This window comes from Heterobasidion irregulare, assembly GCF_000320585.1.
Source record: "Heterobasidion irregulare TC 32-1 unplaced genomic scaffold scaffold_08, whole genome shotgun sequence".
Classification (NCBI taxonomy): domain Eukaryota; kingdom Fungi; phylum Basidiomycota; class Agaricomycetes; order Russulales; family Bondarzewiaceae; genus Heterobasidion; species Heterobasidion irregulare.
Genome location: NW_009258204.1, coordinates 261,474 through 287,146, shown reverse-complemented (window position 1 = coordinate 287,146; position 25,673 = coordinate 261,474). Strand labels below are relative to the sequence as shown.

The following is a 25,673-nucleotide window of genomic DNA, read 5'->3' as shown; positions in this document are numbered from 1 at the left end:
TGTTGCTGATAGGACTAAGTCCAATGTTGAATCTTGCAGTCTTTCACCAATCCACATGGCATTCTTTCAATCATACAGGTTTTTTCTTCTATTCCATAAATATTTATCAAAATCAAGAAAGAAGCCTATGTAGTCAAGATAAGAATTCCACAGAATTAATATTTATCAAGTGCTATAAAAATAACATCTGGAGGCATTGAATGAGCAATGCTATAATTTGAAACTATTAGAAGATTACTCACCCAGTCTAGTCTTGCTGAGTTTCTTCAATAATTTCTGCATTAGGTACAATATTATGCTCATAAAAAGTTTGTAAATGAAAAACTTCTGCTTCTGCTGGAATATTAGTATTCTCTAGCTCCTGCTGAATAGAGGTATGGATTGTTGAAATTGAAATTCCTGACATCTCCTCAACTGTGCTATTTAAACTAACCACAATCATAATCAATGTTGGATATATTCCCTAAATAAATTTCTCAGAGATGTCAATAAAAAATTTAAAAAAATCACCCACAGTAAAAACCATGCTAATGCTAGAAAATATATCAATTTCTAAGCCATTAATAGATGTAAATTCTGAAATTATAAGAGCAATCTGTTTGAATAAGTTAGCTTAGTAAAAAGACAACTATAATCTTTATACCCATAAAGCACAGTACAAGATGCCAGATTCAACAAGCAAAGCAAGAATGTTTTCAATCTGAGTCTTTTTGTTTTTTGCTAGGTAAGTCTTGACAGATTGTCGATACTCCCTTCAAATAGTGAACATTAGTTATGCTAGTAAGCTTTTGCCTTCAAAAAAATACAGACCATGCCTTGTATGCTATTAAGATTGTGACTACTGAATTCATTATTATTTCTAGTCCCCATTGTATCATTTGAAGATACAATGAATAATAATCCAACAAGTCAAATATAGCTATTGATCCAATAGAGTTGAGCACACAATTTGAAATTGAAGCAACTAAAGACATATTAGTATTGTACATAAAAATCAAAGTTAGATAAAAACTAACTTATGGTCACTATTAATATACCTTTCAGCAAGACCATAATATAATGGTTTGCCCATAATGTTTGAGCCCTCCATACAATAACAGTATTTCCTAATAGGGCCTAAAACTAGTCTTAGTCTCCTTTATATATTAGAGTATAAATAACAACAAACATTGACTATTTGCAAACTCAAGTTTATAGTATTATAAATTTTAATGTCTTGATTAATCTTGGAAAACTTGTTTTCTAATGTCTGGTTCTCTGCTAAAATAAGCAGATTTGGGATAGTTTGAATGACATCAATTATATCATATAAACATATGATTGCTATTGTGAAAAATGTCAGCAAAGTAATAGCAAACATATAAGACTTGGCCCTAGATATAACTTTTCCTTGGCTATATAACTTGAGAAAGTTCCAAGATTTTAAAAAAATAAAAAAACACTTACTAGAAAAGGTATATCAAACAAAGCATTAGGATTGTATAAATTCCTAGATGTTGGAGTTTTAGATGAGTCTCCTACTAAGATGAAGACAATGATAACAAACCAGAGAAGAAGGATATGATGACTAGCTCCAAAATATTTCCTAAAAGGACAGTACCAGCGTGCTGAACAATTTTGGGACTCTCAGACACATTCATGATATGGACCACTTGTAAAGGCAGATGCTGAGATTGTGGATGTGAATGAAGGGGTATAAAGTACTCTAGACCATGCATTACGATACTTTATATATCACCAATGGACTGAACAAAAAAGATATTGATCATAGAAAGATCTAGCGTGATCCATAGATTTATCATAGTATTGAGGCTTGAAGCTTGTAGCTTGATCAGTTGCATAGGTACCAGAAATTACACACACTCATGCATCAGAAGAAACCTCCTGATCCAATTATCCCACAGCTGTTCCATGAATACCCAATTCAACATCAAAGGCAACAAGTAGATCCAATAGCCATGTTGTTAAGCCCGAACAGGGCATGTGAGGCATTAATGGCTCTGCAGAGCCGGCAGCTCGATATAATCATAGATTACTCTCGCAGCTCGGGAGTTGAGCAAAAGAATGCAATGCAACTGAGATATTTAGCATCACGGAGTGAACGAAGGCGCGTTTTTATGTCCAGGCTTTCGAGACTGGGGCACTGCAACCAGCTGCAACCTCACCTCATTGTTGTGCAGCATGCTCTGGGTGTTCACCTTTGGAACACTACATACTACCGAGCCCCTGCCTTTACACATCAATCCACATTCGGACTCGAACGGACTGCACGACGAGACAGATCGGCGACGACGCCTCGTAAATAGATTTCGCGAGGTGAGGCGTACCGTCGACGCGTCTCGCATCGTCTTACTTCCCACCTCGCTCCTAGGCTCGTTGTGAACTGAAAGTGTACCTCTGTCTTTCAAAAATAGAGACATGATCCATTGCGCATCGGATGTAATTTTCCCGTCCACATCCAACTGATGAGAAGCTGACAATTTTAACTTCGCGTCAGGGTTCAATCGCGGCATGATACCGCCTCATTTCTGCCCAAGAGAAGAGTCATGCGTATCCACAAAGAATAGTATGCGAAATGACAGAGTCGTGACGCCTTAAATCATGGAGCGCACATTGGAGGAATGGATAGGACGTGCTCGAAAGGTGTATCAGCTTTCCTAAGGAGCCACGATTTCAGAGGCCAGCATCAACGGCAATGATGCGGGCATATAGAGAGGGCGGCGAGAGTTGGCTGGAAGCATGGGATGAGGAGTGGAGGGCACTGCGTTGTCCACGACATCCGATGGTAGCCTGATGTGGATAGGAAGCTGCAGTGCTCAGGGAGTAATATCAGATTAGAATCTGCCTCAGTGACATACCGGAACTCACCATGTTCGAGCAGCCGCGGAAAGACCTCAACAGCCAAGTGTCGCAAAGATGAGCACTCATACAGATATCATTGAGCACAACGTTGGATGAACAAAGAGAGAGTAATCGGGCTTGGCGAGCTCGCCGCACGTAGCAAGCGGTGTACATGCGCATCACATTCTCTCTCTGTGAATCGAGATGTATGCGTGTGAGACGGTCGCAAGCTTGCGCTTGTCGCGCGTGGAGAGCTTCCGGAATGCCGGGACGTGAACGAGCTCGCTCTACTACGATCATTTGAACCTGTACGCCAGTTTTCGTCGAGACAGCGCTAGCTACAATCCTAGCATGATAACACGCGGAACTCAATTGAGGTGGAGAACACTCTTCCCTCAGGCGTATGCGCCGTCGGAGCAAAGAGCCTGCCTCTGACGCAAAGTTGTCGATAGATGTATGACAAGACGTGAACGTCGCACGGTGCTCAGATACTATAATGGATGTGAGGTGTGAGGTTAGTTTACATCCGCGTCAGCAATGCGCGTGCGATACTCATAACCTCCTGATCAAGCTCACAAGAACCCCGCAGCCCTGAGTTCTTGAATTCCGCACGACGCTGTCTTCTGAACGGATACAGGGTACGAACTGATACTCTAGTGCTGTCTCTAGAGAAGCAAGGGGCGACGAGAGATCTGGGGAATGATTTTTGGAGGAAGTGTAAGGGTCGTTACAATACTGTGGTTTTCGAGGGATGAAAGAGGATATACACATACCTGTGTATTGAAGCAAATGAGAAAGTGGCAAGGAGAATGTCACGTACAGTGTCCAGGTGGCAGTAAATAGTGTTATCTCAACCTGTATGAGGCTTGATTTTCCTCCTCCCTCTACTTCGTATTGTCCCAAAGCAATGTCTATACGCACACCCACGTTGGACATGTGGCTCAGGGACATTGGAGCGTGGTGAATGAAGTCAGGATGGGGCGTCCCAAAGGATAGAATTGTTCGAATATCTGTATGCTCGCACCTCCTCCGCTGAGACGTCCGCCGCAAGATCTAGAGGGACGCATCGCAGGTTTGTCGTGTGAGCTTGAAACTTGACTTGCCTGACGAGAAAAGAGGGATGCATTGCAGGGATTCTCACGCCAGGCCCGTCTCATTCATTCACTGCGACACCTTGCGTTTTCCCCGCCGACTTCCAATACATCTGTGGCGACAATGTCATCATTTATGAATTCAGATGAGTCTCTTCCAGGCCATGCCACGAAGTTTATCTTCCCGCTCGACATTCTTCTGCTCATCGTTCGTGATCTGGAACCCAAAGACATCCTCTCCTTAAACCAGGTGTGCAGTTAGAAACCATCTGTGCCGATGTCTGCCTGTAAACTTCACTCTCCTAAGCGATCTGCTCACCGTTATTGTGTGTATCGCTAGTGCTCTAAGGCCCTCGCCTTCCTCACAAACTCTCGTGCGGTCTGGCACACGGTCCTACACGCATATCTGATCGCATCGCACATCCCGATCCCCCCTCTCCCACCCTTGCGCGCCCTCTCCTCTCTCTCCGATGCAGAGCTGAAGTCTCTCGTCCGACGCGCGTTTCTCCTGCGCCGCAACTGGACATCCGCGCGCCCGAGACGCACCCGCGACATCGCGCAACCGCCTGTCCTCGCACACTGCACGCCCGCGGGCCTGTCCCTCGTTCCAGGCCGCGGCAGCCGCTATTCAGTCTTCTTATTCACCGTGGGTGGCCCGATCTCGACTCTTGCCTCCTGGACGGGCCCAAAGCACTTACTGCAGTGCATCGATGTCGGTACACCTGGTGCTCTAGCCGCGGCGCCAGTGACAGTGGCATCGCGCAGTTTCACACATCCGGTTTATTTCGCAGTCAACGAGGTGCGCGAGGGCCCGGTGATGCTAGCCGCCGCATCAGCTGAACGGTGCGTGTCCTCTATTTTTCCTCCTTGGCTTTCCTCCTTCGCAGATTGTTCATGAGGACTGTATCTATCGAGCGTGACATTGAGAGGATCGTACGCTGAGTTTTCACGCTTGTAGAGATGTAATGATGACGTATATTCTTGGGCTCGCTCCCCGTGCGTCGGAGCACACCAATAGCACGCACATACACCATATCGCGGACTTTGTGACTTTGGCTGAGTACCCGACAAAGGGCATCCCTATGCTCTTGAGCGGTGACATTCTGGCAGTTGGTGATCAAGAGGGTAATGTGTGGTTGCATGACACGATGACTGGTAAGATGCTCTATGAGTTGCGCGATCCCCATGCTCCTCATGTGAGTTCACCACAAGTGTCTTTTGTCATTCGATGAGTTGACTACCCTTAAGCCCATCGAAATAGATGAATGAAACAGTCTGTGTTGTACTCCTGCGCGATACTGTCGTCACGATTGGCCCTTCAACTATCAAACTCTTCAATCTACCAACACCGCTCGGCAGTCCGCCGTCCTCGCCTGTCGTGCCCCATCCGGACGCCATGATGACTGGCCATTCATCTTCCTCGACCAATACTATTGTCCTCCCTGCTGTCGAACATCGCTGGCGCTGGCGAATCGACAGCATCAGAGCATATCCACAGATACATGCTTATGCGCCCTCTTCCGCCTTTTCCGACAAAGGCCACTATCCGCCTATCAACATCTTCATTCGCTTCGGATCGTGGTATCCCTGGCCGATCAACATGCTCTACCACTTCGTCCTCGCCCCTTCGTCCGCCGCGCATACCCAAAGCCCCAACCTCGCCCTGATAGAGCCGCCCCCGATCCCGAGCCTGGACCTCGCACACGAACACCCGCATCTGCATCCGGGAACCACGACCACTTCGACCGAGAGCGTATCATATGTATTTCCGCCCGTGATTCTACGGTACACGCATTCGCCGATCGAGCTCTTCGCCGTGGTCGATACGGCCGTAGGCCCGTACGGCACCGCGCTCTTCACGGATTCTCTGTCTGATCTCGATACGGGGCCTGTTGCCATCGGGCGTGAAGAGTGGCAGCGCGTGGCCGGCACGATGCTCTACAGAGGAGATGATCGCAGGCAGGCTAACGCGAACGGATCTGGCGTCCCGCAAGTGGAGACAACCATGGTGTTTGGCGAGCTGCCTAGACCAGGAGCGAATCTGATTGCGATGGACGAAGAAACGGGAAGGATCGCGATTGCGTGGAAGGATGGGAGTATCAGTGTCTGGGACTATATGCCTGATGAATGATTGTGGCCAGCACTGACGCGGCTCCCTCTCAGGACTCTTCACTAATACCACCAAGCGCGGACATCCATCTAGCTCTCTTCTCTATTGCGCAATTGTATTATCTATTTGCATCATAACTGTCCCTGAAAACAAGCTCTGCAGGTATGTCGTGAAGAATCATCGTGAACACGTTTAGATGTCACGCCTCAATCACTCAACCACCCCGAGCTCCCCTCCGAGGCCATATGAATTTCTCAAAAGAATTTCGTTGAAAGTTTATACCACTCAGAGCGCGATCTGACAATGATCTACCAAGCCACCGGAGTACAAAGCATGGAGTGAAGATAGCGAGAATTTGTGTTAATACCTACCGACTACAAGAGCGTTAAGTTGGCACAGAAGATGCAGATTGCCTCACTCCGCGACCTTCAACAATTGTTACAACAAGACAGGTCCATGACAGCGTACATACATCTTCCACCTTATGCTTGCGTATGATACAAAGAACCGCTACGACGCGATGAGAACCTACGAGATGTCAGTCATGCTCATGATGAACAGTATTCTTAGTACACACAGCGGAAGGCGTGAGACCAAGCTCCCGCAACGTTCTGGAGAAATCAGCATGCGAGAATTGTTTCCTACAGGATGCCACGTTGTGAGACATTCAAGATTCAAGAGAAGCTTGTACCGACGTACCTTGGAAAATGCTGCGCAAAGTTGACCGTCTCGACGTCCACCGCTAGGGTCTGTCCAGCCAGATATTCCGCGACCTCTCGGAGAGCTATCAATATCAAAATATCAACTTCTCGCCTTCACGGTTCGAATATCAAGTTACAAAAACACGAACTGGCATCACTAGGTAGTGTCGTGGTATATGGCGTGCCGCCGCTGGCCATTCGGATCTGTAGCCGAGTGTCTTTGAAGTCCCTTCCGGCGACTGAACTTCCAGCGGTTGATGCAGAAACAGATGCAGTGGGGGCGGTGGTGGGGGCCGCATCGACAGCACGCCCCTCCCTGCGCGCTTTCTCCTCTGCGGCTCGCCGCGCCCGCTCACGCTTGTCCTGTTCTATCTGCGCCTTGACGGCTGCGCGCGCTTTGGCGTCAGCTACTTTTTCTGTAGAAATACGATATCACAATGCATTAGCAAGGCGATGTACTGTTGGTCAGTTCACATACCAAGCCGCTTCTCTTCCGCTTCTTTGGCGATCTGCTTTGCTTGCATATCCTCCTTAATCTGTCCCATATCCTACGCGTATTATAGATATACTTCAACGGATCGAGCGACATTGTAGGGAATGCTCTACTTACCTTTCCGGATTTACGACGGATTGTCTCGTTCGCCTGCGCCTCCTTAGCTTCCTGGACTGCTTTCTTGGCACGCTTCTCGGCCATCTTCTTGCGTAGCTCGTCCAACTTCTGCTTTTTCTCCTCCTCTGTCAGCGGTTTGATCTGAACGACTCGATCAGCCAAAATCAGAGGCAAATAGAGTAAGGGGAGATACTCTACCTCTTCTGTCGATTCTTCGAACTGATCATGGCCACTCTTCTCTGCGTGGAAATTTGCTAATGCTGTGTTTTTGAATACCTTGGAACATACGGCGCATTTGATACTCTGTGTGCATTCATCAAACAAACAGATTAGTGCTCGCGTCTGTCCGTATAAGTCATACAACCCCGTACCTTTGCTTCCCCATCTCCTACGTCGGGGCTACTAGCGACATTGGCGCTGACCTTTCCATACGCTGCACGTATAGCAGCTGTGTCCTCGTCTTCGTCTTCGTCCATCGGCTCGCTCGCACCCGTAGATCCACTGCCTGCGGGTGGTGCGGCGCCGGGTTCGGGAATCGGATCGTCATTGTGCTCGAGAATGAAGTCCATCGCTGGTTGAAGTCCACGGTTGCTCGTCGCCCTGAGGGCCCCTATTGTTGCGAAGAATATTAACTCATGTTCAAGTAAACACTGCGCGATCGCGGAGAAGTAGCATGTGGATGACGCGTACAATCTACCCTGGCAGCCTCGAAACCCATGGAGATGAGGACATCCTTGTCTGACATTCTAGAGGAACCTGTAAGCCCCAAAGCTGACTATCTAAGAGGATGTTGCTTGCGAGATGCGACTCTACAAGGGATAGGGCAAGTCTGAACGTTCAACGATTCGCGTACGATGAATAATTCTAGATAATTCCCATAATATGACCCGATTGCAGGCTATAGCCGAAAATTGCTGACAAATGTTGAGAATTATCGGCAATTGTCGGCAATTGTTGGGAATTGTTGGGATCTGCTATCCTCCAAGTTGTCAATTGACAGCAATTGCTGTAAACTCTCTCTAATATATGGATTTCTAACAATTGTCAACGGTTCTCTGAACCAAAATTCTGGCAACATTTGCCGGCATTTGTTGACTCAAAACGACAATATCTGTCAATTGCCCGAGATTGCTGTGTTTGATAAATACGACTCATGTCGTTGCTTGCTCTCAGAAAGTCAGAGGCGTAGAAGGTGCTGGTGAGTGCTCGAGCCTACGATTCGTCCTAATTACGGGCTCACTGTGAGATCTTCGCACTTCTCAGAGAGGTCGACTGTCAGTACTTCGGTAGTAAGGCTGTCACGAAATCTGGTTTTAGCGGGACAGGCTCAACAAAAAGCAAGGCCATCAAATGAGCATCGGCTTAGGTCCTACCATGTGCCTTGGCCGTCAGGAAAATGTTCAGGTGACCTTTTGTATAAAAACAATGACAAAACCATTCCCGCAGTCGCGTTTGTGCCTACTCTGCATTCTGTGCCTCAGCCTGATTGAAGTATGGCAGCCATTCGTCCAGCGCCAACTGAAACAACGCCAGGCCTGTATAAAACGGCTCCTGCGACACGGGACTGTAAAACCCGACCGTCCTAAAGTCTGTGTGGTTCGCATCGGGAACCAGCAGCACACGCATGTCGCTCGCATGCACCATGCCTGCGTACGTTATCCCGAAGAAAGATTCGCCCGGCGCAGGCTCGTTGCACCTTACGGTGGAAGTAGATGACATGGGACGTACCGCTCGACGAAGGGAGGAAAGTGGTTGCTCACCGCGGGACCGAGGCTGTTGGAGTGCGGTGGGGCGAGTTGGCCTCAATCGAGGCAAGACCCATGGTGCGCCACGGGTCGACTAGCGAAGATCCCGCAGCAATGAGATATCTTAGATTATATCAACATTCGTAAGATGTTGGATACGCACATTCGCCATTTGTGAACAGGACATTCGATGGACGCATATCCCACCCGCCATACTTGTTGACATGCTCGACCGCAGGTGACGACGGAAGCCCTTCCGGGAACGTCGAGTTGCATTCTGCTTGAAAGAGCTCTAACGAAAGGAAAGATGTCTCAATGGAAAGGGAGTTAGTGGGATCGCCGCGCTGGTAAAATCCTGGTTTCAAAGAAGACAAATATCAACGGTTAACAAGCATAGACGTGTACAGAAACACCGACCGTATTCGGAGCAGTACTGCCACATCCATGACCGGTCGGTAACAGGATCGTCAGGGACCCCCGGAATGGAATCGTAGTCAATCTCTGCGATGCCTGTGAGAAAAGCCTTGAACGCAGCGTCCACACCGAGTGTCGCCGCCAGCCCTGCCTCCACGGGATCCGAGGAGAAATTTCGCGTTTCAACAATATTGCAAAATGGAAGTACGGAAGCCTCAAAACCATAGTACTGCGCCAGCGCATACAATGTACATCAGCTCCAAATCAATCAGCCAAACTGTATTCGGGCAGACCTGATAGAAATTCAGCGCCTCCATCAGTATCGATGCTGCGTTGACGTCACTGGTCGCAGCGGCCTGGCTCTTCGTCAAATTCTGTGCACCCGTCGTGTTGCCCCCTGGGCCGCTCAACAACGCCTTAAGTAGCGCGAACTTGACTTCTATTGCGGCGCTCGCGTTCCCAGAGCGCAGGACGCCGTCAACGTGACGCGTTACCGCGACCCAGTCTGCGGAACAGTTGCGCGTGAGGCTGCGCTCGGCGGCGGCGTAGTAGCTCGCCATGTCGACTTGGGCGTGCACGGGTGCGGAGCTCGCCCATGCGGCGAAGATGGTTTCTGGGTTGCGCTGGCGCAAGAGTGCACCACGCACACCAGGATACGAGCCGCCGACCCAGACCCAAGGCGTCGAGGAGGGGTGGAACGTGCGTGCGTTGTGGATGAAGGCGTTGGCGAAGTAGACGACGTCTTCGAGGGCTTGGTCCGTGGTAAGGAACCGCCATTGCTCTGCGGTGGTATTTTCCTGAATGCGGTGGGCACTCACAGGTAGGAAAAGGTAAAGGTAAATCACATACGTTGACAGGAAAGGGAAGAGATTCTCCATAAAAGCGATGTTCCCAGAGAATGGCCAGTCCTTTGTAGCGCTTCGCAAGGCGCATAACAGCTGACAAGCCATGATATTCCTTGAAGCGCGAGCCTCGCTTTCGACCAGTTATCCTCGCTGGCTGAATGACTCACCTGAAGATAGTAGGGCAACAGTGGTTCAGCATTCTGCTCGCCCGAGTCGAAAACTTCCATCAATTGACATAGATTGGTGAGACAGCTCAAGTAACGGAAATGAGATCAAGACGAACGAAACACTGGGCCTCCCGCATTGTAGTAAGTATCGTTAACCCAGTAGCGGTTGCCGAAAATGCCACTGGTATCTCCGAAGTGATCCACTGGCATCTGAGCAGCGGTGAGACCATGGGGTCAATTCAAGGCTAAAGATGCATACTTCAAAAATAAAGGCCGCATTGTCTAACACCTCCCTCACTCGAGGTTGAGGTAGCACTTCTCGGATGTGCAATGGAGGTGGTCGAAACGCGAAGCAACTGGTCGTTGTCCATAAAGTTGCGGAGGCGAACGCATAGGCGACGATGAACGGCAGCATAAAAGACATGGCAAGGCACTCATGTCTCCTCTCGATACAGCTTATGAGCTGTCCAAATCAGCTGTCTCTTGCTTCTGATAAGTTGTGGGCCATACAAGATAATACTGGTCACCGGGACAGATGACCATACAGGAGCAGATAGTTGACTGTGTACAACAGCGCCTGGAAAGGGTCGTTGACACCCACGGCACTGGCAACATATAAGTAGCATGGCGAAGTCGCTGTCCGTTGCAAGCAAATGGACATGAATGACGTCGTGGCCCGGCCCGCGAGATGTTATGCAGCAGGCTTGTGCCACACTCTCAATGTTGAGTTTACTCTCTGCGAGAGATGTGAGGGGCATGCATGTCACCGCAGGTGGAGGCCAGGCGTAAGCCCATTGTTGTGCCTTGACTGCCTTGACAGCTTGATCCCTTTAACATCGGACGCCAAGCTCGTGAATATTCGGCAGGGCCCGTATACTACGTCGGGCAGACTCGGGTCCAAAGCAGTCTGCGCCGACACCTCGCCATCCGTTCCACCGAGGAACAACCTGCAGGGCAGAAAAGAGGCGACTTTAGCCAGCTTTAGCCCCATGGCCTTGCAAGGCAGACGCCTGAAGACGGCTGTATGACATCCAGCGCGCTCTCTACACGATATTGACCGACATTGTTGACACGAGGTGCACAGCCGCTGGGGAATGAAGCACTCGACGTCCCGGAAAATGAGTAGATGCAGTAGCGCCCGCCTTTCCCGGCGCGGTCTAGGATGCCCTCTGTTGGCCAGCCTCTTCCAGCTGCTCCATATGCAATCGCTCTGGCTCTCCAAAGAACGGCTCAATTTGCAGTTGTTCGGTCGAGAACGTCGAGTCGTTGCTAGTGTTGGTGATATATAACCAGCCCCACGCCCACTAGACAACGCAACACAATTACTCCACGAGCATTCCTCCAGGTAATAGTCTCAACTGTCCTAAGTTTTCTGTGCTGATCTGACACGATTGCCGTGACAGCTTCTTGCACCTACATAAGTTCCGCTTCGCGGTTCATCCTCTCTCTGCCCTCCCCTTGGCACGACGCCCTTCCCTATTCTCCTCACGATGACCCCGCCAGCACGTTTGTTACTGACTCTGTCACTCGTTCTGTCCGCTTCCTGTCTTCCTCATGACGACCTTCACGCCCACCACCTCTTCCGTGCTCGGAACATCGCCTCTCAGGACCAAATTCAAAGCACTTACGACTTCGTAATCGCAGGCGGTGGAACCGCTGGTCTCGTCCTGGCATCTCGCCTGTCTGAGGACAGCAATACTACCGTCTTGGTCCTCGAAGCGGGAGATTCTGGCGACGCTGCAGCGTCTTCCATCAGTGCGTCCCCCTCCTTTGCCCCAGCGTCTTGTATTTAATTCGGTGAACTCCTTACAGACATCCCCGGAAACGCATATTACCAGTCTATTCTAGGCTCTCAGTACGACTGGTCATACCCCACCGTTGCGCAGCCGCAGGCTGGCAACCGCGTTCTTACCTGGCCTCGCGGCAAAGTCCTCGGTGGCTCATCTGCGATTAACGGCATGTACAGCGTTCGGCCTTCGCAGGTGGAGGTGGACGCATGGGCTGGGATGGTCTCGTCCATCGACAGCAACGCGAGTAGCAAGTGGGGCTGGAACGCCTTGCTCGCTGCGATGAAGAAGAGCGAGACGTTCGGCGCGCCGGCTTCGGATATCGCGAAGGAAGGGAACATCGAATACGCCGCTTCCAGCCGCGGGTCCAATGGACCGCTGCATGTGTCATACCCTGGCTAGTGAGCGCCCTCCGATGGTCCATTGACGCCTCAGTGCTGAGTAAATGCTTGTCCGCTTTCACGTGTAGCCTCGACCCTCTGGTTGGAGACTGGATCCCTACCCTCGGAGCGCTCGGCGTCCCCGAGAGTCCAGATGCCTACGGAGGGCAGGGCTGGGGCGCGTTCATCGCAACCTCAACGATCAACCCTGTAAATTTTACGCGCTCGTACTCCCGTTCCGCGTACATCGACCCCCTTCCCCCGCGCTCGAACCTCCAGATTCTTCCCAATGCCTTTGTTACTCGCATGATCTTCAGTAACAGCTCCGCATCCAACAACCTGACCGCCAGTCAGGTCGAATATGCCGCGAGCCGGACGGCCGCGCGGCAGACGGTTAATGTCCGCAAGGAGGTCTTGTTGGCGGGCGGTTCTATCGGCAGCCCAGCTATTTTGATGCATAGCGGTGTCGGGCCGCAGGACGTGTTGAACACCGCCGGTGTGGCCGTCAAGTCGGCTCTGCCAGGTGTTGGGCAGCATCTCCAGGATCATTTGAGCACGCAGTTGGTGTTCGGCACTACGGAGCAGACTGCAGGTGCGATGCACAGCTCGAACAATTTTGCCTCGGTGAGTGTGTTCTGCGCGAAGTGCAAGAACGTGGTGTATTCACGGATCTAATGCATTGCAGGTCGCCGGTGGCTCGTCGGCATTCCTGTCATTCATCAACTCGGCCACCGCCTACGTTAACATCACATCTCTCCTTGGCAACTCTGCATCGTCTTTCCAGAACGACATCGTGAACGCGTTCGAGTCCTCGGCATCCTCGCTCGTTCCGAGCACAGACAGCACCGTCATCGAGGGGTACAAGGCGATCTACAACGTCAGCGCGCGCGATCTGCTCATGAGCCCGCTCGGGCACGTCGAGATCCTGCTCAGTCTGACGACGTCGACCGTAGCCGTCCAGGCTGCCTTGCAGCGTCCGTTCAGGTATGTGACGTTTTTAATTCTTGCATTTGCAGGGGCCTCATGCGTTGATTCATTCATTTGCGATATCAGTCAAGGGTACCTATACATCAACTCCTCGGATCCCTTCGACACACCAGTCATCGACCCGCGCTATCTCACGCATTCGGCTGGTGAGCCTATTTCGGACCTCACTCATTCCCGGAAACGAACTGATAGTTGTGCAGACATCACCCTGCTCCGTGAGGGTCTCAAGTTCGCGCGCTCCGTCGCGCAGACTGCACCACTGAACCAGTCGCTTACGGGCGAGGTGACACCCGGGTCGAGCGTCAGCACTGACGACGATTGGGACAAGTGGCTCGCCAACAACGTCGGAACCGAGTTCCACCCTTCGTGCTCGTGCGCGATGCTTCCGCTCAGTCAAGGCGGTGTCGTTGACACCGATCTGCGCGTATATGGTCTCGGTGAGTCTTTCTACGCGTTCATAATCGGTTGAAAGGTGGAGCTAATCGGCGTTTGTGTGTGTGACAGCGAATGTCCGTGTCGTCGACGCGTCCGTATTCCCTATCCAGTTCGCCGCTCATGTATGTGAATCTGTTTTCATGATCATTGTTCCTAGAACCTGACGACCGTGTGCAGCTCCAAGCACCTGTATATGGCCTCGCCGAGCAAGCTTCAGACATAATTCGGTCGTTCTACAATGCCGCGCCTCCCTCCGCATCTCCAACATCCTCCTCATCCGCCCCATCTTCCTCCAATTCCGTCAAGACCCAACAGACTACGTCCGGCGCGCATTCCCAGGTCCGCGCCGTTGGCGCTGAGTCCCTCAGCTCTGTATTCGTTGTACTGTTGACCTTGCTGCTGCTGTTGTAGACGTCTCCCCCACACTCTTTTCTCATTTCGCTCTTTTGTGTCTTCCCTGCTTGCTATTACTACACGTCTACCGCTCAGCAGCTCGCCTGCCTATCTCACCTCGGACTTACCTCCTCTGCTCGTTGTCGTTGTCATCGCATTGCTAACCACTGTATATGCGATCACTCGCCTGCTCCTCTCTCGCCCTCATAATCGATCACCAGGACATTGCTTGTTGTCAGCCGCGCTCCCATTCCATCCCATCTACATTCCATCCTCAGATGCATAAGACATTTCTACACATCGGACTTCACGAAACACGAACACGCCCAGACTTTTACCCGTATTATACCTTGCTCTATAGTTTTTGGTCTACATACCCCACACTCCTCCCCTGCAACCCCCTTCCTCCCATGTCTCGCCGCATTTTCATGCTTCGTATCCTGGAGGTCGAGTTTGCTACGCTGGACGCGTGCAGTACTTTTCTTTTCTTGTGGCGTAGATATATTTTGCTGTAATGTCGTGTATTGTAGGACAACCTGATCATTCAATTTTCGATGCTCACTTGAGGGCGATTGCTCCCGACGTTTGGTCTGGCATTGTCTTGCAGGATTGTGCTGCTTCGAGTTTTTTCTATTACCGCCTCCAACGAGGGCAGACGTGAGTGCACCATCGGGACAAGCAGGATGCCAAATTTCAAGGACAGGGAAAAGTTGCGGCAACGAGGTTTGGGCCACTGAAAGGGCAATGGATATATTTGAGTCATCTGGAAGTACAGATGCAGAGATCGGGTCCCATCGTCCGTGTCAGTATGGCGAAAATAGACATATTGATAGTACATTCGTAGAGCAGCAGACGAACAGCGATTGACAGTAAACGATACAGAAGAGCGTATCTACGGCAGCGCAGGCTTGAAAGACCCATACGCAAACCGTGTAAATCAGAGCGAAACACTGTGAGTAAAGAGATGCTTATGAAGACCCATCAACCTAGACGGAAACTTTCTTTGCCCGATCTCCCGGTAGAATAAGCCCTAGGCCGATGGCCCAGTCATCACGCTGAGAGGACTCTACCAGCTCCTTCGCCATATCCAGCCTCCGCTCATATCTCTTCGACTCTCCTGTAGTAGTCACAATGCGACCGAACATCTGCAGACAATCTGTGAGGGAGTTACATAGCCCCAATAAAGCCACAGATACGAGCATCAAGCAAACGATGAAGAAGCTACCGATGGTAGATGCGTTACTTGCAAGCGCTGCGGAGACATAGACCAGCAGCGTCGCAAAACTTGTGGCAAATCCTTCGATCGTCGTTTCGTCGCGGAGCCACTGCCCAGAAGTTACTGCTTTCAAATCATCCACCAGTCCCAGCATTCGCACCCATCGATCTTGGCTGAGTAGCACCAATAGATCGCCTTGTACTCCCACCTCTGCCGCCCCTTTCCATCCCATCACGATCCGCTGCTTGATCACCACTACGTTGATGATGCGCGCAAACATTAGCATGAGCAATACGCTTACGGCCCACCAATCGCGGATCACTAAAAGGAGCGTCATAGTGATGACGGTCAAGACCACAATCAAGTGGTACAATACGGATGCAGCAGCACCGCCTGTTAAGAATTTGACCTTGAACCACTGCACGCCAAAGGGTCTCGTGGCCCGCTCCTTGACGAGCACGTTCACGAGGCGCCCGGGGCGTCCTATTTTCTGAAGATAACTGACAGTTGCCTGGTTCTCAATGCGAAACACATATCCAGTAGTCATTGCACCTGTTATTGGAAGCTCTCTGCCATTGACCTCTGATGCAGCCTGGTGACGATGGATCCCTGGCGCGAGGATGAGAATGTCAAGAAACGAAGCAGTACCCGTGAGGGCCGTTCTTTGTGCGATAGTCGAGAGGTCTGCCAGCGCCACGAGGCCTGAGGCATCAAGGGAAATGCCTGTAATGGATGACCTCTTGAACATATTTGGAACGAAAATTGGGAGCTGCTCGATCTGTGAGGAGATGGACGATAATTTCTGTAAGGAGACCTGGAGAAGACGAGAGGGGAGCCCTAGTAAAGCACTCAGCAGCCCGGTATGCATGACGGCAACAAGGATTCGATCTACTTCAGTACCTTTCGACGGATTCGAAAAGTCACAAGGCGGACAACGACAACTGGCAGCCAATTTTCCCGACAGGTCTTGACAGAGGCCTGACCTCCATTACGTATAAAGTGGCGCAGATAGACGCCCAGCACCCCAGGCCCGCCGCGCTCATGATTGAACCCTTCAACAGCGTACTATGGGTCTACATTGTTCTTTCAAAACTGAACACTGATCTGATCGTTGTTTGAAACACTCTTCTAGGACATCAGGGAAGATCAGGGAGTGCTCCTTAAGGGTTTCAAGGCCCCAAGACAGTCTCCAATTCGTGAGTGCCAGTGACTCAGTAGAGGCCAATGCGCCAGAGGCACAGTTCATGAGACTGTCGAATTCTCCTCACATGGGCCAAGGATATTCAGTGTTAGAATCCTGACCTTGCCGCTGCTCTGTGACTATATCATATATACGAAATTGACCGACTCACCGTTCGGGAGTTCTCTGGACGTTACAAACTAAAGATAACAATGTTCATGGATTACACGCGGCGATCAGTCCAACCTACAGAAACATTCGATTGTAGCAATAGAGTATCTACGTACCCACGGAATCAGAGAGCTCACAGTGAGAGTAGCGTGGAGTTGTACAATGATTTTCATCGGCTCAGTACGCGGATTGAAACGAAGACGGACGATAGAGAAGGGAAGCTCTAGGAGTGATGCCACGGTCGGCAGCCTGGTCCGTGTTTTGTATCGTTGGCTGACATGCCCTCCATTGATGTCAACGGATGTCGGACTGTGGGCGCGCCACGTACTATGGTCAAGATTCAACTTCGCGAGCGCTGCACATATGATGGACGATGTTATTGTCGAAGCGAAGTCGAATTGTAGGAAACGATCTCTCTGAGTTACGGCGTGAACGTGAGCGTCGAACGATCGCAGGACAGAGTTGGAAGATAAAGAGACTGTTCGGGAGCGTAGAGAAGAATGCGCAGCCGCTGCCTCGGCCGCAGCCTTCCATCATATCCATATTTAGCGCTCAGGGCCCTGCTCCCGCCACCACGTCGCCCAACATTCATCTCTGTTCCCTTCTCCCCAACTTCTTGTGGATCCAGAAATTCGTACACGCAACGCTCTTATAATTTCTACTGGACTCGTAAAACACTCGCCTGTAGGCACCTTGAATCTTCACACGGCTGCGGCGGTCTGCTCTAAATATACATCCGAAGAGGCTGCCGTATCAGTCTATCACCATGGCCTCTGGCCTCGGAGCGAGAATGCTCTTGACCTGGCTGCTCTGTCTGCTGCTGCCATCGCTCGTCGTGCGCGCTGCAGAGCCAGAGGTTTCGATCAACTACTTCCACAACCTCCCTGCGAAACTCTACTCCTTCGATGACGCAACCGTGCGTGTCCCCACCCCGCCACGTTTCTCCCATCCCACATTGATTTTTTGTTCGTACACTAGGTTGTCGCGTACCACGATGTTATTGAGGGCAACCTGTATATATCCAATAACGAGGGGAAATCTTGGGAGAGGGCTTCCGATATCCCCGAAGGAGCTGCAGCTATGTTTATCGAGCACCCGTTTAACAATCGAATGGTGAGTCCCATGTTTCCGTTTGGGATAGCTGTGCATGTGTTCGGCGTACTGTGATGTCAGGCAACCAGGACCTTGACGCTGATAATTGTGTCTAGGCATTCGTCCTCACGAAGAAGAACGAGCATTATCGGACGGAAGACCGCGGTAAAACATGGCATTCATTCACTATGCCCCTGCCTCCCGCCTTCGTTCCAAGACCCCTCTCGTTCCACTCCGACCAAAGCAAATATGGTTACATCCTTTATCAGGGTGTGCAGTGCAAGGGTTCAGGATGGGGATCAATGTGTCATGATGAGGTGAGTCTGTCGTACGCGCCCGCGGTCGCATCTCTCCGAGCCTTAGCTCTCACACCTCGTAGACGTATTACACAAAAGAGGCTTTCAGCGACGAACCCAAGCTGCTACTCTCGCAGACGTCTCGTTGCCAATTCGCACACAGCAGTAAAGACTTCAGGCATGACGCACACCCGGACCTCATTTACTGCGTCGGATTTGACGCGTCCTCCATGTCTGGTCATCACTCGCTATCGTCCAGCCAACTCTTCTCTAGTACAGACTTTTTCCAGTCCGTGAATACCGTCGAGGACCTCGGTATCGGCAAGAACGCGCGGGGCGTGCTCGCGCTCGCGATCGTGTCTAAGTTTGCCGTGGTAGCGCTGAAGGACCTGTCGTCTGCGGGAGGCGAGATGCTCTTATATGTCTCGGTAGACGCCCGGACGTGGGCCAAGGCGCGGTTCCCACACGCGTCAAGCGCGCGCCTGCGCGAGAACGCGTACACAATCGTCGAGTCGACGACGCATTCGCTCGCGGTGGACGTCATGCTCCAGGACCAGGGCGCGGTAGGCACGCTGTTCGTGAGCAATTCGAACGGGACTTTCTTCGTCGAGAGCTTGAAGGACACGAACCGAAACGAGATGGGCTTCGTCGACTACGAGAACCTGTACGGCGTCGACGGAGTCGGCCTTGCTAACGTCGTTGCGAATGCGCAGGACGTCGAGGGCCGCGGCGCGCAGAAGCAGCTCCGCACGGTCATCACGTTCGATGATGGGAGTTCGTGGCAGCCCGTGCGAGCGCCGAGCGTGGATTCGGAGAACCATCGCATCGGGTGCAATCCCGCCGATACGGACGAGTGCGCGCTGCACCTACACTCGGTCACGCTCCCGCACAACTTTGGGCGGGTGTTCTCGTCGCCTGCGCCTGGATTCGTGATGGGCGTCGGCTCCATTGGCGCGTATCTCAAGCCGTACGAGGAGTGCGACACGTTCTTGAGCACCGACGCCGGTTTGAGCTGGAAGATGGTGCGCATGGATGCGCACAAATACGAGTTTGGTGACCAGGGCAGTATTATGGTCGTCGTCAACGACGAAGACTCGACAGATACGGTGCGGTACTCGACGGACCTCGGCAAAACCTGGTGCGTCTATCTTCGTTGTCATCAGGTAATTTATCCTGATTCGTGAAATCATTTTGTCTCCATACAGGAATGCGCTCAATATTGGCATCAAGATGCGCGCACGCGCGCTGTCCACTGTCCAAGACTCAACGTCACAGAAATTCCTCATGATCGGCCAACTCGGACGACAGGAGGCGACAGACCGTGGTCGGTTTGTCACCGTCTTCCTCGACTTTGCGCCCGTGCGCTCGCAGCAGTGTCAGGAGAGCGACTTCGAGAAATGGTACGCTCGCACTGCTAAGGGCAAGGAATGCCTGATGGGCCACAAGGTGTGTCTATCGTGACGAGGCCACATGTCTTTGATCATATCAGGAGCTGATATCTGGTTTGCTTGTTTTGGATAGCAATGGTATAAGCGCCGAAAGCCTGACGCGAATTGCTATGTCGGGAATAAATTTGAGGACCCTGTCGAGCATGAAGATAACTGCCCCTGTGACGATGACGATTTCGAGTGGTATGCAATTTTTACATCATTCGTCACGATCACATCTTGACGGGTGTTTCTCTTTCTGCCCGCAGCGACTACAATTTTGTCCGTCAGGATGGCAAGTGCATCCCAGTTGGCCCGGAACCTATCCCAGCCGGAGTCTGTATGGACCAGAACCAGATGTATAAAGGATCGTCCGGGTACCGCCGTATTCCTGGAAACACTTGTGATCGGGAGAGGGGCCTGAAGAAAGATGAACCCATTGAGAAGAAATGTTCGCAAGGTAGGCCGTGAATCAAGGTCATCTACCGGGTGTCTGCTGAAAGATTGCCTCAATAGCGCAACCTGCGGAAGGAGAGGTTATTCATCAGACTTTTACGTTCCCGGCGCAGGTTGTGCAACAGGCATATTTCCAGGATTCCACGGTGCGTCTGCCTGAGACCTTGAGTGGAGAAAGTTCGCTCAAGTCAATTGTAGACTATCCTTGTACGCCTGTCCGACAACTCCATCTGGCAATCCAGCAACGAGGGCTATACCTGGAATCAAATCAACCCGAAAGAAAAGTTCCTCGCCTTCTACCACCACACCTTCACCAAGGACCGCGCCTACCTGATCACGGAGGGCAACACGTTCTACTATACGACCGACAACGGGCGCACGTGGAACACGCTTACGGCACCAACTCCGCCGAACTCGTTCGGGCTGCAAGTGCTGCACTTCCACCCACAGAAGTCGGACTACCTGATCTGGACGGGCAACCGCGATTGTCACGCGTTCGCGGAGAGCTGTCACGTGGAGGCGGCCTACTCGCGTGACAACGGGCGTAAGTGGTACCCAATCGAGAGCTATGTGCGCAACTGCGCATGGGCCCGCGACTCAGAGCTGCTCGTCGACCCCTCGCAAATCATATGCGAGTCGTACCGCGACAAGAAGGGATCGCAACGCTTCTTCCAGGTGACGAACCCACTTGAGCTTGTGGGCGGAACGGACTTCTTCCAGAAAAAGACGAAGCTGTTCGATAATGTTGTTGGGTTCGCGAAGTTCTCGGAGTACCTGGTCGTAGCGGAGGTGCGTGTGATTTTCTTGTATTGTCTGTTTTCTTAGGGCACCAAAATGAAGGCTGACCCTGTGCGAAGTATCTTCCTGAACGCAGATCGCTGGATCTCCAGGTATCATTGGATGGGAGGACTTTTGCTACCGGCCAGTTCCCGAACAATATGCGTCCTGAACAGCATGTGAGTCTGAAGATCTATCACTCGCCTTGGAGCTGAACCGCTAACACTGCACGCAGGCCTACACCATTCTGGAGTCCAGTACCGACTCGGTATTCCTCCACTTGACAATGTCAGAGCCTCCGAGCCCGTATTGGGGTAACATTCTCAAGTCCAACTCCAATGGGACCTATTTCGGGCTGTCGATCGAGAACGTGAATCGCGACGACCGAGGGTATGTTGACTTTGAAAAGATGATCGGGTTAGATGGAATTGCCATCATTAATGTCGTGTCGAATCCGGCTGAGGCGTCGGTGACGCGCTCGAAACAGTTGCAGACTCGCATCACACACAATGATGGTGAGTAAGACCGACGATACGTGGGCGCATTCGTCCTCATATTATGTGCAGGTGGCACTTGGAAACCTCTCATCCCTCCAAAAGTTGATTCCATGGGTCGGAGGTATGAGTGCAGCACTGCGGTAGGTCTTCCCTTGATGGTGCTCCCGTGCAGCCGATTGATCGAAGAGTCTGCAGAGCTGTGCACTTCATGTACACGGATATACGGAGCGATTTGACCCAAGAGCGACATACAGCAGCCCATCCGTGGTCGGTCTAATGATGGCCGTCGGGAACGTGGGCGAAAAGTTGGCGCCCTATAAAGAGAGCGATACCTTCCTTAGTCGGGATGCAGGCTTCACATGGGAAGAGGTCCACAAGGACGCTCACCTTTGGGAGTTTGGTGACTCTGGCTCCATCTTGGTCATGGCGAACGACGAGGAACCAACGGACCACGTGTTGTTCAGCACCGACGAAGGAATAACGTGGCGCGAGTACAAGTTTGACAACGAAAAGATGCGTGTGCGCTCGATCGTCACGGTGCCGTCAGACACCAGCCGCCGGTTCCTCCTCCTGGGCAATTACCCAAGGTCGCCGAGTTCGATCGCCGTCCACCTTGATTTCTCTGCTTTAACCCATACGCGATGTGAGTTGGGAGCGGTGTGAGTGTTGCTTGATGCTCATGCAATGTGAATCCAGGTGTTCTCGATACACAAAACCCTGGCCATGATGATTTCGAGCTCTGGAGTCCCAGCGAGGAACGAGCCGAGCTTTGTCTATTTGGTCGACAGGTATGGTGCTTGAATTTGAAGGGTGTTGCATAACCTCAGTGATCACCCCCCTTTCAGACTCTGTACCATCGTCGCGTTCGCGAGAAAAATTGTGTAGTCGGCGGCCAAGAAAAGGCTGCAATCAAGATTGTCAAAAACTGCGCATGCACCCAGTCCGATTTCGAATGGTTCGTTTTTTTGTCATTCATTGATCTCATGAAGTCATTTCTCACTTTGACGATGCCAGTGAATTCAATCATGTTCGCAATGCCGATGGCAAGTGCGTGTTGTCGGAGGGCGAAAGTCCACTTGCCGACGACGACTCTTGTCGGAACGGGGCAGACTATTGGTACGAACGCACAGCGTACCGCAAGATTCCTTACTCTTCTTGTGAGGATGGGATCACGCCGCATCTCGGGAAGGCCCATCTGTGTCCGGGCATTCGCGCGCACGGGCCGTTCTTCTGGTTATTCGTGCTCGTCCTACCTTTTGCCTTCACTTCGCTAGTGGGTTACTGGTATTACCGCAAGAGCGGCATGGCCAGAGGGTATGTGACACATGTTTTCGTGAGGTTATGTCGTGTGCTAACGAGTTCCCTAGAATGATCCGTCTGCCTGGAGATACAAGACCATCCTTCCGGACAGATTCAAGCACGCTGGACACCTTGGCGTCCATCCCTTGGTTTGTCATCGGGGTCGCCGGTGTGGCATGGGAGGCGGTGTCGTCGACGGTCGGGTCGTTCGTCCTAAACTTCCGTTCGCGAAGAGGTTACAGGACCGTTCCTGTCGATGGGGACGCGCAGATCCTCCGCTTCGAGGACGAAGAATGAGCATGGGTTGGCAGCTGTTTTGGTATTGTAGACGTGTCTGTCTCTGTTGAATTGTCCGTTGTTTCAATTGTATTGTCCGCATTCACTTATGAGGATCACGGGACGGTCGTAATATCTATTGCATGTCCGCTGAGCTTGTACATATGAGATGATGTTTTCTCTAGTGAAGAGTGTTTGACATCTTTACTCACGTATTATATTTGAGGTCCTTCCAGGACAAGCATGCTAATTGCGACGAAGTGACAAAGTAATAGAACAAGTAGTAACATATACGACGGGTAAAGGTAACAGAAAACAACATATCACTCGATGACTCCCAGATGGTCCTCTTTTATTGTCCCGATTGCGAACTGCAAAGAACTTGAACACTGTCACGGTCACGTCAAGAGGGAGGATACGTACGATTTCCGTCGCGTCAACACGGGTGCCTACAATTTTTAGGCGGACTTTTGTATTTTTCTCGATGATCTGTCATGGACAAGGGAAATGGTAGTCGAAGAAACGGTCAATGGGAGAGAAAGGGTACCTGTTCATCGGAGGCGAACGATGGGGGATTTGAGTTGGGGTCGAACTTTATGTCAGGGTGGATGAGCTTGCAGAAGCAAAAGGTGTGCATCAGGCCTGCCTTTGTCGGGCAGTCAAAGAAGATATATCTGAGTGCTTACTTGGTGCGAGACGAAGACCGTCAGGGGGCCCACGTCTGCGAAGAAGCCCATCTACACTAGTTCGTCCGGATTCAGCTCGACCAACATTATACGGCCACTCACCTTGTTCACATTGTTCACGACACCGTCCACGACCTCTCCCTTGAACGGCTTGAACACGATCGCTCGGTACCGCGTGATAAACTCTGCTTGGCCACTTCCGCTGAGGACCACGCCCTTGCCATACTCGAGGATGGACACGACGGCGATGACATATCCAAATTGACCGGAACATGTTCCTTCGACATCAGCGTATAGCTTGGATTCGAGGAACTGGATCATGCGAGGGCCGAAGTAGGATGGGTGGAGGAGGATGGTGTGCGTTAGTTCCTTCTGAAGAGAGAAACGGGGTCGGTGTCTATGTTTGCGCGAAAGAGTGGGTATTTACGATGAAGAACATGTCCGCGTGTGGCTTAATACACGCCAACAGAGCACTAAGAGGCCTGCGATGAAATGCAATTGGCGGTTGTATGAGGCTGGAGGGTCGTCGGCGGTCGCAGGAATGACTGAGAGCGTATTGCGGCACGTGCCATTTCCAACCCAAATGTGGAATCTACTACATCAATTTGCAGACGCCTGGCCGCAATTCTCGACGTTGTTGCGCATACTTACTTCTTAGTTCTACTATTCCTTACTTGCGGTGTGTACCTGTAGATAACGAGATTGATGTTCCTGTCAATAGCAAGTCGTAACATCATTATTACATCAGGCACGAGCATTCTGCGAATATAAGTAATGTAACTAGACAATCTAAAGCCATCTCGAAAAGACAATCATTCACTCCTTCCGCCCGGTCATCGCCTTGAAAAATCCCTTCACGCCTCCACCTACTGCGAGATTCAGGCGAGAGGTTTTTTTATTGATGCCCCTCCCGGTCCTGGCAACTTCTGCCACAACAGCAAGCTTTGACACCGCAGGAGCAGGCGCAGGCGCGAATGAGTCTGAGAAGAAAGGTGCGCTCGGTTGCTCGGCTGGTGAGTTGGTAGGGCATTTCGTCTGGGGAGCAGGCGGAAGGAGCGTGAGCGGTGCGGGGCGGCGGCGAGCCTTGCCCTTGAGCACAGCGCGCGCGGGGGTGACAGGCGAGCGCGGCGACATTGGAGGGACAAACGCGTAGGCATCGCGGATGAAGGCGGCTTTGCGCAGGTGGGGGGCCGTGCGCCTCGAGCGCGCGGGGATGGACAGGACGGAGAGGCCAGGGGTGCAGCTCGCGACAGGCGTGAGGGCGCTGCCGAAGGCCACGAGGTCGTCCGTGCTGCTCTCTACGCCTGGAGCCGGGAGCGCGTAACGCGGGTCAAGGTCAGAGTCCTGCGACGACACGCTCCCACGGCGTTCCTCCGACTCTACCACAGTGTTTGTCGAGGTGACGTTCGCAGCCGTATCGAAATCAACCCACGCATGTTCGTCTTCGGCGGCCACATCAAACGAAGTCTCGCCGCCCAGGAGGTGTGCGTACTCCCACTCCTCATGCTCGTCCCACCACACGCCGCCCCGGCCATCACGGTGGACGTCGGCGACCGCGGGCTCGGCACCGGTTCGGCCATTCTTAGCTGCCCTGCGCGCCTCGCGCTCCATCACGCGGCGGATGTTCTCCTCCACGTTCCCGCCGTCGGCAAACTGCATCAGCGCGATCTCGTTCTGCAGCGGCGCGGCGAGGTACTCGAACGCGTACTTCGCCTTCTTGCGGCGCGCGATGGCAAGGGCCGTCGTGCTCGCGGATGACCTGGAGCGCCGGCGGGCGGGGCCGGCCTTGCCCTT

General features: G+C 51.8%; 13 protein-coding genes across 13 annotated transcripts; 4 read left to right on the top strand and 9 right to left on the bottom strand.

Annotated features, from left to right (window-relative positions):
* Window positions 1-247: 247 nt before the first annotated feature.
* On the bottom strand, window positions 248-1,640 carry HETIRDRAFT_324082 (uncharacterized protein; the record flags this gene model as incomplete). The annotated part of the gene is made up of 8 exons (XM_009550642.1): window positions 248-463; window positions 515-595; window positions 644-748; window positions 807-964; window positions 1,017-1,116; window positions 1,169-1,394; window positions 1,447-1,489; window positions 1,547-1,640. The coding sequence occupies 8 exons, from the start codon at window positions 1,638-1,640 to the stop codon at window positions 248-250; spliced, it is 1,023 nt and encodes a 340-aa protein (XP_009548937.1).
* Window positions 1,641-2,657: 1,017 nt separating this feature from the next.
* On the bottom strand, window positions 2,658-3,141 carry HETIRDRAFT_419862 (uncharacterized protein; the record flags this gene model as incomplete). Its single annotated transcript, XM_009550641.1, has 2 exons — window positions 2,658-2,807; window positions 2,869-3,141. 2 exons carry the CDS (start codon window positions 3,139-3,141, stop codon window positions 2,658-2,660), a joined length of 423 nt encoding a protein of 140 aa, XP_009548936.1.
* A 427-nt stretch (window positions 3,142-3,568) lies between these two features.
* Window positions 3,569-3,792, bottom strand: HETIRDRAFT_324361 (uncharacterized protein; the record flags this gene model as incomplete). The annotated part of the gene is made up of 2 exons (XM_009550640.1): window positions 3,569-3,614; window positions 3,662-3,792. 2 exons carry the CDS (start codon window positions 3,790-3,792, stop codon window positions 3,569-3,571), a joined length of 177 nt encoding a protein of 58 aa, XP_009548935.1.
* Window positions 3,793-4,028: 236 nt separating this feature from the next.
* On the top strand, window positions 4,029-6,175 carry HETIRDRAFT_435331 (uncharacterized protein). Its single transcript, XM_009550639.1, has 4 exons — window positions 4,029-4,182; window positions 4,273-4,775; window positions 4,891-5,128; window positions 5,194-6,175. The coding sequence occupies exons 1-4, from the start codon at window positions 4,057-4,059 to the stop codon at window positions 6,061-6,063; spliced, it is 1,737 nt and encodes a 578-aa protein (XP_009548934.1). The 5' UTR covers window positions 4,029-4,056; the 3' UTR covers window positions 6,064-6,175.
* Window positions 6,176-6,552: 377 nt separating this feature from the next.
* On the bottom strand, window positions 6,553-8,098 carry HETIRDRAFT_453239 (uncharacterized protein; the record flags this gene model as incomplete). Its single annotated transcript, XM_009550638.1, has 9 exons — window positions 6,553-6,570; window positions 6,620-6,683; window positions 6,742-6,826; window positions 6,893-7,159; window positions 7,222-7,291; window positions 7,354-7,494; window positions 7,552-7,656; window positions 7,725-7,963; window positions 8,044-8,098. The coding sequence occupies 9 exons, from the start codon at window positions 8,096-8,098 to the stop codon at window positions 6,553-6,555; spliced, it is 1,044 nt and encodes a 347-aa protein (XP_009548933.1).
* A 713-nt stretch (window positions 8,099-8,811) lies between these two features.
* On the bottom strand, window positions 8,812-10,734 carry HETIRDRAFT_124534 (serine protease; the record flags this gene model as incomplete). Its single annotated transcript, XM_009550637.1, has 8 exons — window positions 8,812-9,049; window positions 9,114-9,192; window positions 9,262-9,453; window positions 9,516-9,741; window positions 9,806-10,309; window positions 10,362-10,469; window positions 10,525-10,577; window positions 10,641-10,734. The coding sequence occupies 8 exons, from the start codon at window positions 10,732-10,734 to the stop codon at window positions 8,812-8,814; spliced, it is 1,494 nt and encodes a 497-aa protein (XP_009548932.1).
* Window positions 10,735-11,877: 1,143 nt separating this feature from the next.
* chd4 (choline dehydrogenase 4) lies at window positions 11,878-15,138 on the top strand. Its single transcript, XM_009550636.1, has 8 exons — window positions 11,878-12,279; window positions 12,337-12,712; window positions 12,781-13,315; window positions 13,377-13,675; window positions 13,745-13,824; window positions 13,879-14,115; window positions 14,183-14,235; window positions 14,291-15,138. The coding sequence occupies exons 1-8, from the start codon at window positions 12,015-12,017 to the stop codon at window positions 14,522-14,524; spliced, it is 2,079 nt and encodes a 692-aa protein (XP_009548931.1). The 5' UTR covers window positions 11,878-12,014; the 3' UTR covers window positions 14,525-15,138.
* A 92-nt stretch (window positions 15,139-15,230) lies between these two features.
* On the bottom strand, window positions 15,231-16,470 carry HETIRDRAFT_386765 (uncharacterized protein; the record flags this gene model as incomplete). The annotated part of the gene is made up of 1 exon (XM_009550635.1): window positions 15,231-16,470. The coding sequence occupies one exon, from the start codon at window positions 16,468-16,470 to the stop codon at window positions 15,493-15,495; it is 978 nt and encodes a 325-aa protein (XP_009548930.1). The 3' UTR covers window positions 15,231-15,492.
* A 134-nt stretch (window positions 16,471-16,604) lies between these two features.
* Window positions 16,605-17,558, top strand: HETIRDRAFT_410641 (uncharacterized protein). The gene is made up of 3 exons (XM_009550633.1): window positions 16,605-17,024; window positions 17,075-17,102; window positions 17,190-17,558. Exon 3 carries the CDS (start codon window positions 17,236-17,238, stop codon window positions 17,491-17,493), a length of 258 nt encoding a protein of 85 aa, XP_009548928.1. The 5' UTR covers window positions 16,605-17,024; window positions 17,075-17,102; window positions 17,190-17,235; the 3' UTR covers window positions 17,494-17,558.
* On the bottom strand, window positions 16,777-17,246 carry HETIRDRAFT_435327 (uncharacterized protein; the record flags this gene model as incomplete). The annotated part of the gene is made up of 3 exons (XM_009550634.1): window positions 16,777-16,972; window positions 17,075-17,102; window positions 17,153-17,246. 3 exons carry the CDS (start codon window positions 17,244-17,246, stop codon window positions 16,777-16,779), a joined length of 318 nt encoding a protein of 105 aa, XP_009548929.1.
* Window positions 17,559-17,863: 305 nt separating the features above from the next.
* Window positions 17,864-23,446, top strand: HETIRDRAFT_477850 (uncharacterized protein; the record flags this gene model as incomplete). Its single annotated transcript, XM_009550632.1, has 17 exons — window positions 17,864-17,989; window positions 18,052-18,186; window positions 18,282-18,482; window positions 18,545-19,599; window positions 19,667-19,907; window positions 19,983-20,092; window positions 20,158-20,348; window positions 20,405-20,490; window positions 20,543-21,133; window positions 21,202-21,300; window positions 21,357-21,636; window positions 21,688-21,758; window positions 21,814-22,261; window positions 22,315-22,406; window positions 22,464-22,573; window positions 22,633-22,932; window positions 22,986-23,446. 17 exons carry the CDS (start codon window positions 17,864-17,866, stop codon window positions 23,212-23,214), a joined length of 4,365 nt encoding a protein of 1,454 aa, XP_009548927.1. The 3' UTR covers window positions 23,215-23,446.
* Window positions 23,447-23,516: 70 nt separating this feature from the next.
* Window positions 23,517-24,396, bottom strand: HETIRDRAFT_477847 (uncharacterized protein; the record flags this gene model as incomplete). The annotated part of the gene is made up of 6 exons (XM_009550631.1): window positions 24,307-24,396; window positions 23,982-24,251; window positions 23,880-23,930; window positions 23,741-23,806; window positions 23,617-23,682; window positions 23,517-23,564 (listed from the first exon to the last, which is right to left on the bottom strand). Exons 1-6 carry the CDS (start codon window positions 24,316-24,318, stop codon window positions 23,517-23,519), a joined length of 513 nt encoding a protein of 170 aa, XP_009548926.1. The 5' UTR covers window positions 24,319-24,396.
* A 175-nt stretch (window positions 24,397-24,571) lies between these two features.
* Window positions 24,572-25,498, bottom strand: HETIRDRAFT_410639 (uncharacterized protein). Its single transcript, XM_009550630.1, has one exon. The coding sequence runs from the start codon at window positions 25,488-25,490 to the stop codon at window positions 24,696-24,698; it is 795 nt and encodes a 264-aa protein (XP_009548925.1). The 5' UTR covers window positions 25,491-25,498; the 3' UTR covers window positions 24,572-24,695.
* Between the last annotated feature and the right edge of the window lie 175 nt (window positions 25,499-25,673).